General features: G+C 44.8%; 1 protein-coding gene across 2 annotated transcripts in view; it reads right to left on the reverse strand.

Moving 5' to 3' along the window:
* SLC23A3 (solute carrier family 23 member 3) overlaps window positions 1–13,365 on the reverse strand; it is a 206,022-nt gene that overhangs the window by 80,618 nt on the left and 112,039 nt on the right. For both annotated transcript variants that reach the window (XM_069616868.1, XM_069616867.1), the window contains exons 5-6: window positions 9,802–9,983; window positions 3,048–3,171 (exon numbers count right to left, since the gene is read on the reverse strand). In XM_069616868.1, coding sequence (XP_069472969.1) covers window positions 3,048–3,171; window positions 9,802–9,983 — 306 coding nt within the window. The remainder of the gene's footprint in view (window positions 1–3,047; window positions 3,172–9,801; window positions 9,984–13,365) is intronic.

Genomic DNA, 13,365 nt, shown 5'->3' on the forward strand with positions numbered 1-13,365 from the left:
ACAAAAAGACAATGACCGAGTTGTAAGGCATTGCTTTTCAGTATGCTGAATATAAGTATGTTACCTTCTGTCCCAGTGTTTTTTTAAAGCCTGATTGCAGATGGTCGTCGCAATTTGCAGAGGCAGCCCAGGTTTGAAATTTCCTTAGGAGTGGGGATCCATAAACCTTTGCTATAGCGTCGAGCAAAGCAATCGGCTGAAAGTTTAGAGGCTCCTTAATGTCTCCTTTTTTGTAAATTGGAATTATCGCTGCTGTGGTCCATGATATGGGCACTGATCTTGTATCTGCACAGCGTCGTACGATTTCACTGATCAAGTCAGCCCATTCTGCCGGGTGTGCTTTTAGTTCGAAGTTGGTGATTGCATCGGGTCCAGGTGCTCTTGAGTTTTTCAGTTTTTTGACGACCTCCAAGATGTCTTCCTTATTTTCCAGATGCATCCACTTTGAGTTGTTGTGCTGGAGCTCTCCATCATTTTCTGTCGTAACGGATTTGAACACTTGCGCAAAATGGTTTTCCCAAGTGATCTGATTGACGTTGTTTGTTATTGAATTTTCAAGTGGGGTTTCTGAGGCTCTTAGTAGGGACCAGAAGTCTCTGGAGTTATTCGTTATTAACGTTTTTGTAATGTTTTCAGCGTCCAGCTGGTAGAGTTTGCTTCGATGAGCTTGAACCCAAGATGTGTACTCTATTTTCAGTTCTTTGACTTTTGCATTGCGATCTGCGACTGGTTGTTGTTTTTTTGCAGTCTTCATTGCTCTTCTATAATCACGTCTTCTCTCAACCAGATCTTTGTTGTAGATATGTTTTTTAGTGAGTCCTGTTGTCCTCAGGCATTTAGATGGACGTGTGTTTGCCACTAATAGTGGTTGGTAATCTACTGCGTTAGATTTGTCCAACTGGACGTTTCCTATGTATTTTTGTGTTAGATCTTTGATCGCTGCAACACTTAATTTGAGCCTTGTTCCCTGTACGTTGATCTCAATATGCATGCCTGCCCGAAGGTTCTTTACACTTGAGATTGACCAACAGGTCTCTAATAAGTTATGGTCACTAGCATTTGTGCGACGTACGTTGAACGAGACTGTGGCACAAAGCAGCGGTTTAGAGACGAATATGTAATCGATTGTCTCAGCCGAGTCTCTGTGTTCCCAAGTCGGTATTCTATCAGGTTGTGAGAAAGCGCCCTCAAGATTATATAACTCGCGTGATTGAGTTAGATTGAGCCATGCTCTACCTCGCTGTTGTGCTGCTTTTTTGCTCGATTTTTTGTGTGAATTTTACAAACTGCGTTTAGGTCGCAGCATATCATTAAAGAGGTCACCAATAGCTTGGTCATTGTTTCATCAATTACTTGTTCGGACATTGAGATGAATCTTTCCTCGCTGATTGCTGCAGGGTTCCAGTAAGTGTTAACAATGACTACTGTATTTGTTGTGTCTTTGGTGTTGTTTTTTGCTTTCCAAGTAACACTTACTGCCAAAATTGACAGGTTAGCAATCAGGGTTGGTCCCATGGAGAGCCCACATCCATTACGGCATGCGATCATGAGTCCTGACATTGGAATCGAAAGTGGGTTTGTTTCTAATGTAGCCTAAACATTACTTCTATGGCTGGGCACGCCAGAGAAATGTCACAAAATGCAACCTCTTCACTACAATATGAAATGCAAGTAGACGGATAACGCTGGACATACCCAATTCATTTCAGATAATGGAATCCTTCATCAGGGACAATCTGGAATCAAGGCATATAAATAAAGGTTGAGACCCGTAATTCTGAAATAATATGTAGAGTCATCGAAGACAAGATTGGTTTGAAAATGAATTGAAAATGATATACAAAATATAGTCATCATATTATTCACTTCTCACTCTAAGTAGTTTGATGCCTTGTTAAGTGGCAATTACATTGAAAGGTGCTTTTACCATTGCTGCCACTCGATTCTGATGTCGCCGTTGAATTCTTATCTCGATTGTTTTGATTGCTGAGCGTCATCCGTCTGCTTGGTTTCTATATCGTATTGAAGAAGTTGCATTAAATTGATGGGGTAGAGACAATAATGACATATGGATTAATTTGCTCTATATGCTTTATTTACTGCAGTGGTTGTGATCACACAGATCTTCTCGTCTTCCAATGAAGGTTTTGCTTGATTCTTTTTGCTGTCTGTTCTTGGCACCTGATGGCAAGTTTGGGTCAGTGAGTACCAAATACAGATTGGAGTCATCATTTAAAGAATGTTAATCTAGGAGGTGCCCAGTATAACCCTTTTTTCCCATTCTAAAGTATGGACACGATCTACTTATCACCTGTTGAAGGCAATCCAGAGAAGCTGAATGGTTCCCTTGACACCTGCCGACACAGTGGCAACACTTGGCACGTGCCTAGCCGGGTCTGTGGCTCAGTGGACTCATCCACTACAGGGACTTGTGTTTGATCTCATGGTCACAGGTTCGAATCCCGGCAGGTCCACTCAGCCCTTCATCCGTCCGAGGTCGCTAAAATGAGTACCATTGAGCAGTGAGTTGGGTAACAATAAACATCTGTTATTAGTGCCACGATGCCGCTTCGGGGTTGAACGTGCGCTTTACAAATACGCCTGTTATGTTTTTATGTTATTTAAGCTTAGTCCTATTGTAACGCTTTGCTTTTGATGATATCTTGTCAACATGAAATACTTAAATATGTCTGCCCTTTTTGGCACAAGCTGCTATAATTTGGACGCTCTGGCCAAGAGAAAGCCAACAGAGGAAAGCCAATTGCTTGAATCCAGAAAAATTCTTTAGACCAAATCAATAGCTGATCCTGACGGATAAGGAATTGGGAAGACTTATTAATCAAGAAAATGCTCATGAAGGTTTTTTTTTGGCTAGAGCTCTGGTCATCCCATGTCCTGTGACACATGATTCCTCCAAAATCCTACTAGCCTTTGGGGGTCTCCCCTCCGACCCCCCCACATAGGTAACACTCAAGGTGGATAAGTCAGAAGTACAAATTCAAAACTGGAGGAGGTTTACAAACATAATAATACATGTCCTACCATACCGAGAGCATGTGGAAGGCCGGAAAGAAGGTCTGCAGGAGACAACCCTTGGATCTGGTCCAGGTCCAGAGAGGAAGGTAGCAGCAGCGCAGGTTTTGGGACAGCAGCGCCACCAGCAGGACCAGACTGCAAGAAGAGGACAGAGACACAGCTGTCACACAGTATCCGGTATGCTATTTTCATGGATGCCTGTCCTGAGTCCACCCATCCATCCCTGGCAACCCATTTGATTGGCACGTGGCAGGATTTTTTCTTCCACTGGTGGGATGAGACTCGGGGCAGGTTTGTCAAGTTGCCATGGAGACGCTCACAGGAATGTGCCGATCAGTAGTTTCGCTGGGGCTGGGAGTGTCTCTGTGGTGAGTGTTGGTTTACGAGGGTTCACCTTCTCTCCCCCAAGATCATTCCCATGGTGTGAAGGGGTGCCTGGCATCATGCCCCCCCGCCCATGCCCATGCCCATGCCCATTTTGAGGTTTTTCTCCATGGGAGCAAGATCTAGAGAAAGAATTTTACTAGAGGTGTGTGCAGTGCATAGTAATTAAATGAGTCATTGGGGTGATCTGCCAATCTTTGTTGCCTTTCCTTAAATCAATGCGGCTGAAAATTGTGTTGTGGTTGCTCCCCTTGGACTTGTCCCCTGCACGGCACCCAGGGATTCTATCGACCGGGGTCCCACTGTGTGTCAGGGGTAGACCTGGGATTGAGTGTGATACACTTTCATAGAATCATAGGCCATCGCTTAGGACTATACCAAGTGGTAAAAGACCAGTCAATGGGAGACAACCTATTACTCGGGGAGTAGGGAGTATATATACGACCAGTCTAGCCCCAGGTAAAAGTGCTATGATGCTACGAGAACAGCTGGGTATGTCTTATGATTTGCATTCTAGACAACTACTGAATGGAGGGAGACATTCCCTCTTATCTACCAAGACATTTTGAGGAGCCTAATACCGATGATCTTAAATGTGTTGCATGTATGTGTGTGACATGGAGAAGTTGGCACCAGCACTACGCCAGTCAGTGTGTAAAGGGACCACCTTTCTTGGCAGCACTGCTGCTGCTTGATATGTGTGAGTGAAGAGATGAGGATGGGGCAAAGATGGCCTCCCATCTAGTCCTACACAGAGAGGCTGTTTCCTTGCATCTCCAGCCTTCCACGGGAGCCTCGCTCTTAGGGGGCTGATGTTTAAACTGGTGAACATGAGCTGGATGACCACAAAGAAGGTTGACTGGAACTCTTGTGCCCGGGGCACCGAAAGGACGATGACCTGATTCCCCCCTCGCCCCCCCCCCCTGCCATTGCATTGCATGATTCATTTGCAGAAGTCTATTCTCTCTCATGACCCTGCCCCTTTGGGGAAGAATTTGACTATTTTAGATTAGCAGGTTCCTTTAAATGTATCTTATGTAATGGCAGGTTGATTTATTTTTTGTTGCATTATTTGTGTACTTGGCAAGTCAGCTTCATTGAACCCAGAGAACTCATTTTGTTCTTGGAAGACAAATATGCACAACGCATTGAACAATGGTGTAAAAATATGGACTGTGGTACCAAGAGGCCTTCGCTCAAATCACAGTTTTGTCACCTGATCAAACTGTTTGATCCTAGGAAAATCATTTTACCTCACTATGCCTCCATTTCCTTATATAACCAAAGAAGAGATTTTGTTGGCAGTCTGTGCTTTACAAAAAAGCCTGAAATATAATTGACTTGATTAAGCAATAAACCCCAATGTGGTTGGCCATTATCGGTCAGGTTTGTAGTTATTAGCACCCCATCATGCTTTCCGAGGTGCTACTAGTTTGTATTTAAGTTGAGAAACAGAGCGGTTGCTGTTTCACAGGTTAAAGAAAAAATACAAAACAAAATGGCCACCATGGACATAGGGAGAAGGGAATTACATGTAGTCCCTTCTCTTTTTCCATGGTGGCCATTGCCATGGAGGTGAAGGGGTTGGACAGCTGGGGATTTGGGCCATCATTGGCCTTAGTTAAGTGGGGCCAGGGTTGGGATGGTGAGGTGAATACGTGGAGGAGGTGGGAGTGCTGAGAGGGGCATGAAAGCTGTCACAGGGCGAATCACCCAGGAGCAAAGTTGGTGGCCTGCCTCTTTTCAGGAAGCGTGGAAGGCAGGCAGTATCATGAGGTAAAACCGCCTTCCGAGCTACCGGATTGGCTGGGAAGTGTCATCACAACACCTGTCAGATGCTGATAGATTTTAGTCAGGGCAGGAGTACATGGTGGGTAGCACCCCCGCGTACTATGCGTAGAGCGCGTACACTGTCCCTTTTAGATGAAGGTGACGAAGAAATCGAAGCAATGGTGTCTCCGAAACAGACTTCCAAGTAGGCTTCAAAGTCAAATCTTTATCATAGCACTTCAATGATGTTTGTTAGCGGAAATCTGCTCGAGGCCCATTTGTTCGCAATTCTTTTAACACATTTCCTTGCAAGTAAAAGGCGGGTGGTGGGGGGGGCGCAACCCCCCACATCCCTCACACCATAATTAAATACCTAAACCCAACCCCCATATACACTTGCGAGGAAATGTGTTTAAAATCTGTAACCGAGTGGGCCTCGGGTAAATGAGCCTGCGGACAAATGTACTACTCAGAAGTAGCGCCTGATCCTGAGGCTATTGTTCTGGGAAAGGGAGGACTTCTATGTGGACAAGATGGCGGGGGCAGAAAGTGTAAACAGCAGCACCCTGGAATCCAGAGGAACCTACAAGCACAAGATGGCTCGAGAAACTAATAGATGGTGAGACAGCAGACAGGGTGGACTGCGGTGAACTGGCCCATCCGGAAAGTGGGTCCCTCGGATAGGCTGGTAGCGCTGAAGCAAGCGGCCATGTAATTGGCACTACCGTTTGCTGCTCGTGACTTTAGAGGCACCAGACAGTTGGGGAATCTGCGGACTTTCATTTAGGCCAGTCTTTCTCTAGTTTAACGCATTTGTGTTGATAGTTATGAAGAAGATGGGCAAGTAAGGGAAGTATGGAGGAGAAAAAGAGGGGCTTTCGGAGGAATCCCCCAGATTTATTCATTTATTAATTTATGTGGCTTGTGATACAAACATTTCACTAAACAATACAATCCCCCATATTAAAAAAGTTAAATCGATGAAAAAGCAGGGGTGACCTTGGAGAAGTCGACAATTAGGCCATTACAATAACAAAATAATAGAAATCTCAGATTGCGTGACACAGAAAAAGTTTGCCATATGTTTTGCCAGTGACTGAGTTCTAATAGTGATATTTAGAGAATCTTGAAATAATATTTATTGATGAAAATACAAATTAAACATTACCATGAAATAATTGGCTGCCTCCCTACCCCGGCACTGGGCCTAGAACACCTAAGTCTGGGTGAAACTCAATTACCCCACTATAAATCATGTTTCCCTAACCCTCTGGTTGGTTTGAGGTGTTCTGAAGGAGCTGGAGGTATTTATTTAGTGTATTGTAATAGGGAGGATACCAGTACAGCCGTCTCCCGGGTTCTGAGGCTTTTCTCAGAGCCACTTCGCTCGGGCCAAGCGGTAACCTGGGTTGCTAAAAAAAACGTATTTTCAGTCATTGTTCAATGACTGAAAATACTGTCTGAGGGTGGCCGCCATGGAAAGGGACTCCGTACGGAGCCCCTCTTCCCTTTCAATGGCGGCCTGTGGGGGCGGCGGCAACAAGATAAGTAGGAGGGTGGGAAATGGAGAAATAAAAAGGGGGGCGGAGGGTGGATGGAAGATGGCGGCAAGAGGAGCTGGCCGTCAGGCGGGATGGAACGCAGGCTTTCACTTGCGGTTCAAGCTTGCGTTCCTAGCCACCTGATTGGCTGGCTCCACCCACCAGGGTGCTAATGTCATTACACGTCAACTCAATGTTTCTGTTTTTGTTGAACGGCTGTAGCGGGAATCGAATCTGGATCCTTCGGTTTACACACAGATCTCTCTGGCAGGTGTTTCCCCTCACAATCTAACTTTTTTCAGTGATGTACCGACAGATCATGTATTGCTAGTGTGGACTTGTTCGAATTCCTTTATGGCTGCCCTCTTCTGCCTGGAGACTACAGAAATCCATTCAGGTTTTCCAAATGGCCGACATAAATGCAGATAACTCCACTGAAATTCATTGTACTCAGGATTGTCTCATACATATTCATTGTGGATATTCTGAAATCCTTGACTGGATACAATAAGCCCAGTTATAATTAATTTGTGTGCTTATCGAGGGATTTTTAATTATGCAGGATAGGGACTGCTGGTGGGAGGGAGGAGCTTGAAGTCACACTCTTCAGTTTTAAAGAATAATTCAATTTTCTTAAGTAGTGCATCGGCCGTACTGCAAGTTCCTGAAAGTAAAGGGGTATGTTTAAGGCTTAGACCTGGGACTGGTGTGAATTGAATAACCTATAGTTGGCTGCAAGTCATCACAAAAAATACACCAATGCGCTTAGCATCCAGCAGGACAATCTTGACATTTCCTTCGTGATATACTGCACTTAACCCACAGCGATTATGTTCTGTCCTCAATATACTGTCAAATATTTAAAAACATTTAATGAAATTCACTCATTAGGTTATCAATCATAGAGTACCTCTGGAAGCATAGGTGTGTATAGTTAAAGATCTTTTACTATGAAAATAGTTGAAGGATCAATGGGTGCACTACAGTTATGATTGTACAAGACACGTCGACTCATTGTGGTGAATTCTGGCCAGCACGAAGCTCAACCCCATCATGACTGAATCCCTACTGCTGTCGAACAAGAAAGAACACACATAAATCCACACCTGGCTCTCTGCTATGCACCACGAGGGCTTCACACCCAGCTGGCCACCTGCACCAAGTCCCTTGGGTTCGACATCCACAGACACCTCTCCTTCATACAGCACATAGCAAGGACGGCACAAACACCTTGGTTCCTACTATCTCTCCTGCAGAAAATCAAGCCCTTCATCCCAGAAAACAACTTCAGATCCACTGTCCAAGCATTGGTCCTCTCCCACCTGGATTCTGGCAATGCCCTTTTGGAAGACCTTATAAGGTCTACCCTGGCACCCCTGAGATGTTTCCTGCATGCAGCAGCATGACTCATCAAAGGACTTTGCAAATTGGACCACATCACCCGACCCTCATCGAACTGCACTGGCTCCTGCTGCAAGCCTGTATCATCTTCAAATCCTGCTGCATCATCTACAAGGCTGCACTCCGAAGTCCCCAAACTACTACACTGAGAAACTCAGAATCTCCAGAGGCCTACGATCCAACCGAAGTAAGGACATGTGCAGACTAGAACTCTGCTGGTGTAGGAATGATAGTAATAGAAGACAGACCTTCTCTATGTATGCCCCAAACTGTGGAACCACGTCCCCGTTGACATTCGACTCGGCCACTCACCTCTACACCTCAGGAAGGAGCTCAAGGCCCTCCTCTTCAAGGAATGGCTCCTCTCTAAGACCTAGGTTCACACACCTCCACTCCCAGCCCTACCTGAGACTAGGTCATCCGATCCCCACTATTTACTCCCCAAGTTACTTGTAGACCCATTCTTGACAATTGCTCTCTTTCACCTGTTCTTAGATCCCCCTCACCTTGTATCTTTGCTTCCTAACCTTGTTCTTCCCCCGATGATTGTAAAGCGCCCCGTTGCTTCCCAAAGCTATGTCCATGCTCAATAAATACAATAATAATAATTTAAAGTATGTGCTTCCACTAGATTTTGAGCTTCATCAGGGCCTTAACAGAAGTATCCTAATGTACATGAGTTATTAAGCTCCATTGCTCTAGTAGAATGTGTTGTTGATTGTGTGGAGCTCAAAATACATAAGTGCATTTTTGGTTTGATAAGCAATATTTAGTGTACAACCATTATGTAGCTAACATCATTGCACTGAAAGAACAATAATTCCATTACACTGGTTTTGATTGAAATAAGAAAGAAAAGAAAAAAAGATCACATGATCCATAAAGTACAATGATGAAAAACAAATGCCTATTTATGATAAATGCTTGTTGGTAGCTTCTCCATGTTGCGAACTTCCTCTCATAATGAGCCAGATGCTGTGCATACACTTTTTATTTTATATGCAGTGATTGGAATGATGACTCATGCCTTATCTTAATTAGGGCATGGTTTTATATTTTAACAATACTGTAACAACTTATTGAATCATTAATAAGGTATTCAATCTTACTGGAAATGATATAGTTCCAAAAATTGAATTCCAATTAATATATAGTATTGTATTGTATAGTACCAGTGCGGTTATATCTGGGTCCATACCTGGTGTTACAATAGATTGTTACATCCTCTCTTGGGTGATCCTAATTTCTGTATTTTTAGTACCAACATTTCTAATTCAAGACTCCCACGGGACCTAGTTTTGAGGTAGACCTAGTATTTGAGAAATAAGCAATCACGATTCCAGGGTGACTACACATTTAGTTGCTAAGCATATCTTTTAAGCAAGAAATGAATAATAGCGGCTAATTGTAGATACCTTTACTAGATACTGCTAACCACAGTATATCAAAAAGGAAATATCAAGAAATTATCTGAAGTGCCTTATATGTGTGTACGTATGGTTTTCTATAGCTTACAACCCTATCTGACAAGAAACATTGTGCCATATAGGGTATGTACGTAGGACAAGTAGGTGATCAGTGTTGAGTTCAGAAAGTCTTCTGACTCTTGCCAAGCTGAAGACTTAGAGCCTGGAGCCCCTGTATAGTTACCAACGTCGGTCCGACGTACAGCAGTGCGACACCCCAGTGCGTTGAGCTGACCAGAGCGGCCTCTTTGTAACTGGACAGTCCGATGATAGAGAGGGTGGAGGCCAGCACCATGGGCCCAGACATCTGGATCATCCGCCCGCACAGGCCGCTGATGGCGAGCAGCACCTGCAGCATCCCAGCAATAAGCACAGCTCCAGAGATCTGAAAAAAAGACCAGCAGAGAGTGACAGAGCTCCAAGAAGCTATCCCTGCTGGGCCTAGGCACTTTTTCTCTAGCTGTTACTATCTATGTACTTTGTCATGCTGAGCCCTTCCTACAAGCCGGATGCCCTCGTTTTTTAATCTGAAAATCGGAATCGGTATTTTGGGCGGCATTAAGGAAAATGTGCATCACCCACTGAAAGGGTAGGTCCATTCCCCTGTGCGATAGGGGAATGGGGAACATCTGCCATTTTACACTATATTAGAAAACCTGGAGATTTAACAACCATATCCCCCATACATCCTTTCAACATTACAAAACGAATAATACCACTCTTCTATACAACTTTTATTGACCATCCTTGATGAGACATTACTTTCAGTTGAATGTGGTTAAAGTCTGTTAGATGTTTACTTTCAGTGTTGTAAGAGTGCAGAAGAAGGACTACTATAAAAAGTTTGCATGTTTGGGGTTAAAGACTTTTATTATGTAATAAAGCAAGAGAAAACCTATCCTTCCCTATGCCTAAGCGGGCATTCCCTAGATATACGGTGGCTGACAGGTTGTCTATTAAAGTGAGAGTCCACTGTCCTGTGTCGAGAAGACCGTACTTCTGGTCCTTACACTATAAACTAAGGAATAAAGCAGTATTGTTCTGATCCCAGGAGAACACCTCCCTTCTCCTGGGTTACGGTCAAAGTTCCACACAATGTTTCCTTGGTGGGCTAGGAGAATACCTCCCTTCTCCTGGCTTATGGTCAAAGTTCCACACAATGTTTCCTCGGTGGGCTGGGAGAATACCTCCCTTCACCTGGCTTATGGTCAAAGTTCCACACAATGTTTCCTTGGTGGGCCAGGAGAATGCCTCCTTCTCCTGGCATTCAGTTCCCCAGGTCACACAATTCTAAAACAATATTCACTTTCACGATGGGCCAAGGGAATGCCTCCCTTCTCCTGGCGGTTGGTCTCAGTCTCAAAGAGACCCTGGGGAATGACTCCCTTCCCCAGGCCTGTTGGACCTTCCTCCTGGTCCACATTACCAGGAGAATGACTCCCTTCTCGTGGTAGTTATAAAACAATCTTCTTACAACCAGGGAGAATGACTCCATTCTTTGGGTCTTCTCCTAATTAGGTTACACACTTACAACACCCAACTTTGAGTGTCTCTTCTTCTTTGGTTTGGCCCACTTCCCTGCCAAGTACTGCCACAAGGAAAAAGACTCGTATCGCTCTCTTGGTTTGGGTCTCAGACCCTTGTTTTTCTTCTTTTTTGGTTTGGCCCACTTGGTTCACTTCCCTACCAAGTACTGCCACAAGGAAGATGACTCATATGGTTTGGGTCCCCGACGCCGGTTTGTCTCCTGACACAAGGAAGATAGTCTAGCTTGTAATGTCTGGACATGGTCTTTGCCTCCTGTGCCTTCAAGCCCTTACCAGTCCCTGTGTCTCTCCTGTTACCTTGCCTCTTCCTGGGAAATACGTCAGGTTATTCCTGGGGTGCCGCTCCTACTTTGTTTGCTGCGCAGGCATCTCTGTGTCTCTGTGCCTTCACTTCATGGATCTCCTGCCCAGCTCAGTACTTTCCAGGTCCTTGAGGTAGTCTACTTTACAATGCAACATAGGTCTACTGACTAAAAAGAGGTTAGCAGAAGAAGGAGAAGCTAGAGTGTGTGGGGGACTGGTGTTCTCATCAGGGCCATACCCTAGATGGTTGTCCTTCTCCCTTAGATGCTTCCGCATTATACCACCCCCAAGGGGAGTATCAGTTAGCGGCCTCAGCTCACTGGCCACATGGGGAGGAGTGAAAACATGTAGTGAATCGTCACAGTGTTTTTACACACATTTAGCACCAGTCTAGTTTACATCTTTAGCTCTTGCCTCTAACAAAAAGCATAGTGATTATGCCCCAGAGCCACACATTTCCAGCAGTGGTCTCAAGAGCTTTTACCAAAGGTCAGGTAATTTTGGACAAGTTGGAATGACATGAGATGCATTGACCGTCCCAAGGCAGTGAGTTCAATGTTTCTACTCTTTGACCTTGGGGTCTTCCTGGATCCCAGTGCATGGCCAATTAAGCTTAGATCTGTGAGCTTTCGGTATCTCGACAGATTTACTCACCCACAGGTACCTCCCCAGAAAATGGATTTTTGAGGCTAGAGAAATATGGCAAGGAAGTAAATGAGTGGCTGCCTTGTCAACAGTGTGCCTTGTCCCAATTAAATGCTTTAGTGTCCAAGTCATTTTCAAAGATTGTACGTATTGGGTGATGCTTCCATCCATGAAATATGCAATCTAGTTCATAGGGAAATCACAATGGTGAATCACCTAAGCAATCACATGGAAAAACCACTGGAGCTATCTCATGGACAACCCACCTGAGCAATCACATGGGCGAACCACCTGAACAATCACATGGGTGAGTCACCTCAGAAATCACATGGGCGAACCACCTGACCAATCACATGGGCAAAGCACCTGAGCAATCGCATGGGAAAACCACCTGAACAATCACATGGGCAAACCACCTGAACAATCACATGGGTGAACCACCTGAGAAATCACTTGGGCAAACCACCTGAACAATCACATGGGTGAACCACCTGATGAATTACATGGGCAACCCCCCTGAGCAATCACATGGGCAAACCACCTGAGCAATCTCAGGCTGAACCACCTAAGGAAATCAAATGTTTAGATCCACCTGAGGAATTACTTGGGCGAACCCCAACAGCAATCACATGGGCACAAACCACCAGAGCAATCACATGGGTGATCCACATGTGTAATTACATGGGCGAACCATCTGAGCAATCACATGGGAGACCCACCTGAGAAATTATATGGGCGATCCACCTGAGCAATCACATGGGCAAACTACCTGAGCAATCACATGGGTAAACCACCTCAGCAATTATACAGGCAAATCACCTGAGCAATCACATGGGCTGATCCATCTGAGCAATTACATGGGCAAACCACCTGAGCAATCACATGGGCAAACCACCTGAGCAATCACTTGAGATAACCACCTGAGCAATCACATGGGTGAACCACCTAAACAATCACATGGGTGACCACAACAGCAATTACTTGGGTGATCCACCTGAGCAATTACCCGGGTAAGTCACCTGAGCCATCACATGGGTGAACCACAACAGCAATCACATGGGTGATCCACCTGAGAAATTACATGGACAAACCACCTGAGAAATTACATGAACAAACCACCTGAGCAACCACATGGGCAAACCAACTGAGAATGTATATGGGCGAACCACAGCAGCAATGAAATGGGTGATCCTCCTGAGCAATCACATGGGCGACACATCTGAGCAATTACAGGGGTGATCCACCTCCAAAAGATTTTTCAATTTCTCTCAT

The sequence above is a fragment of the Ambystoma mexicanum genome, chromosome 9, assembly GCF_040938575.1.
Source record: "Ambystoma mexicanum isolate Mex_15411 chromosome 9, UKY_AmexF1_1, whole genome shotgun sequence".
In the NCBI taxonomy this organism is placed as follows: Eukaryota; Metazoa; Chordata; class Amphibia; order Caudata; family Ambystomatidae; genus Ambystoma; species Ambystoma mexicanum.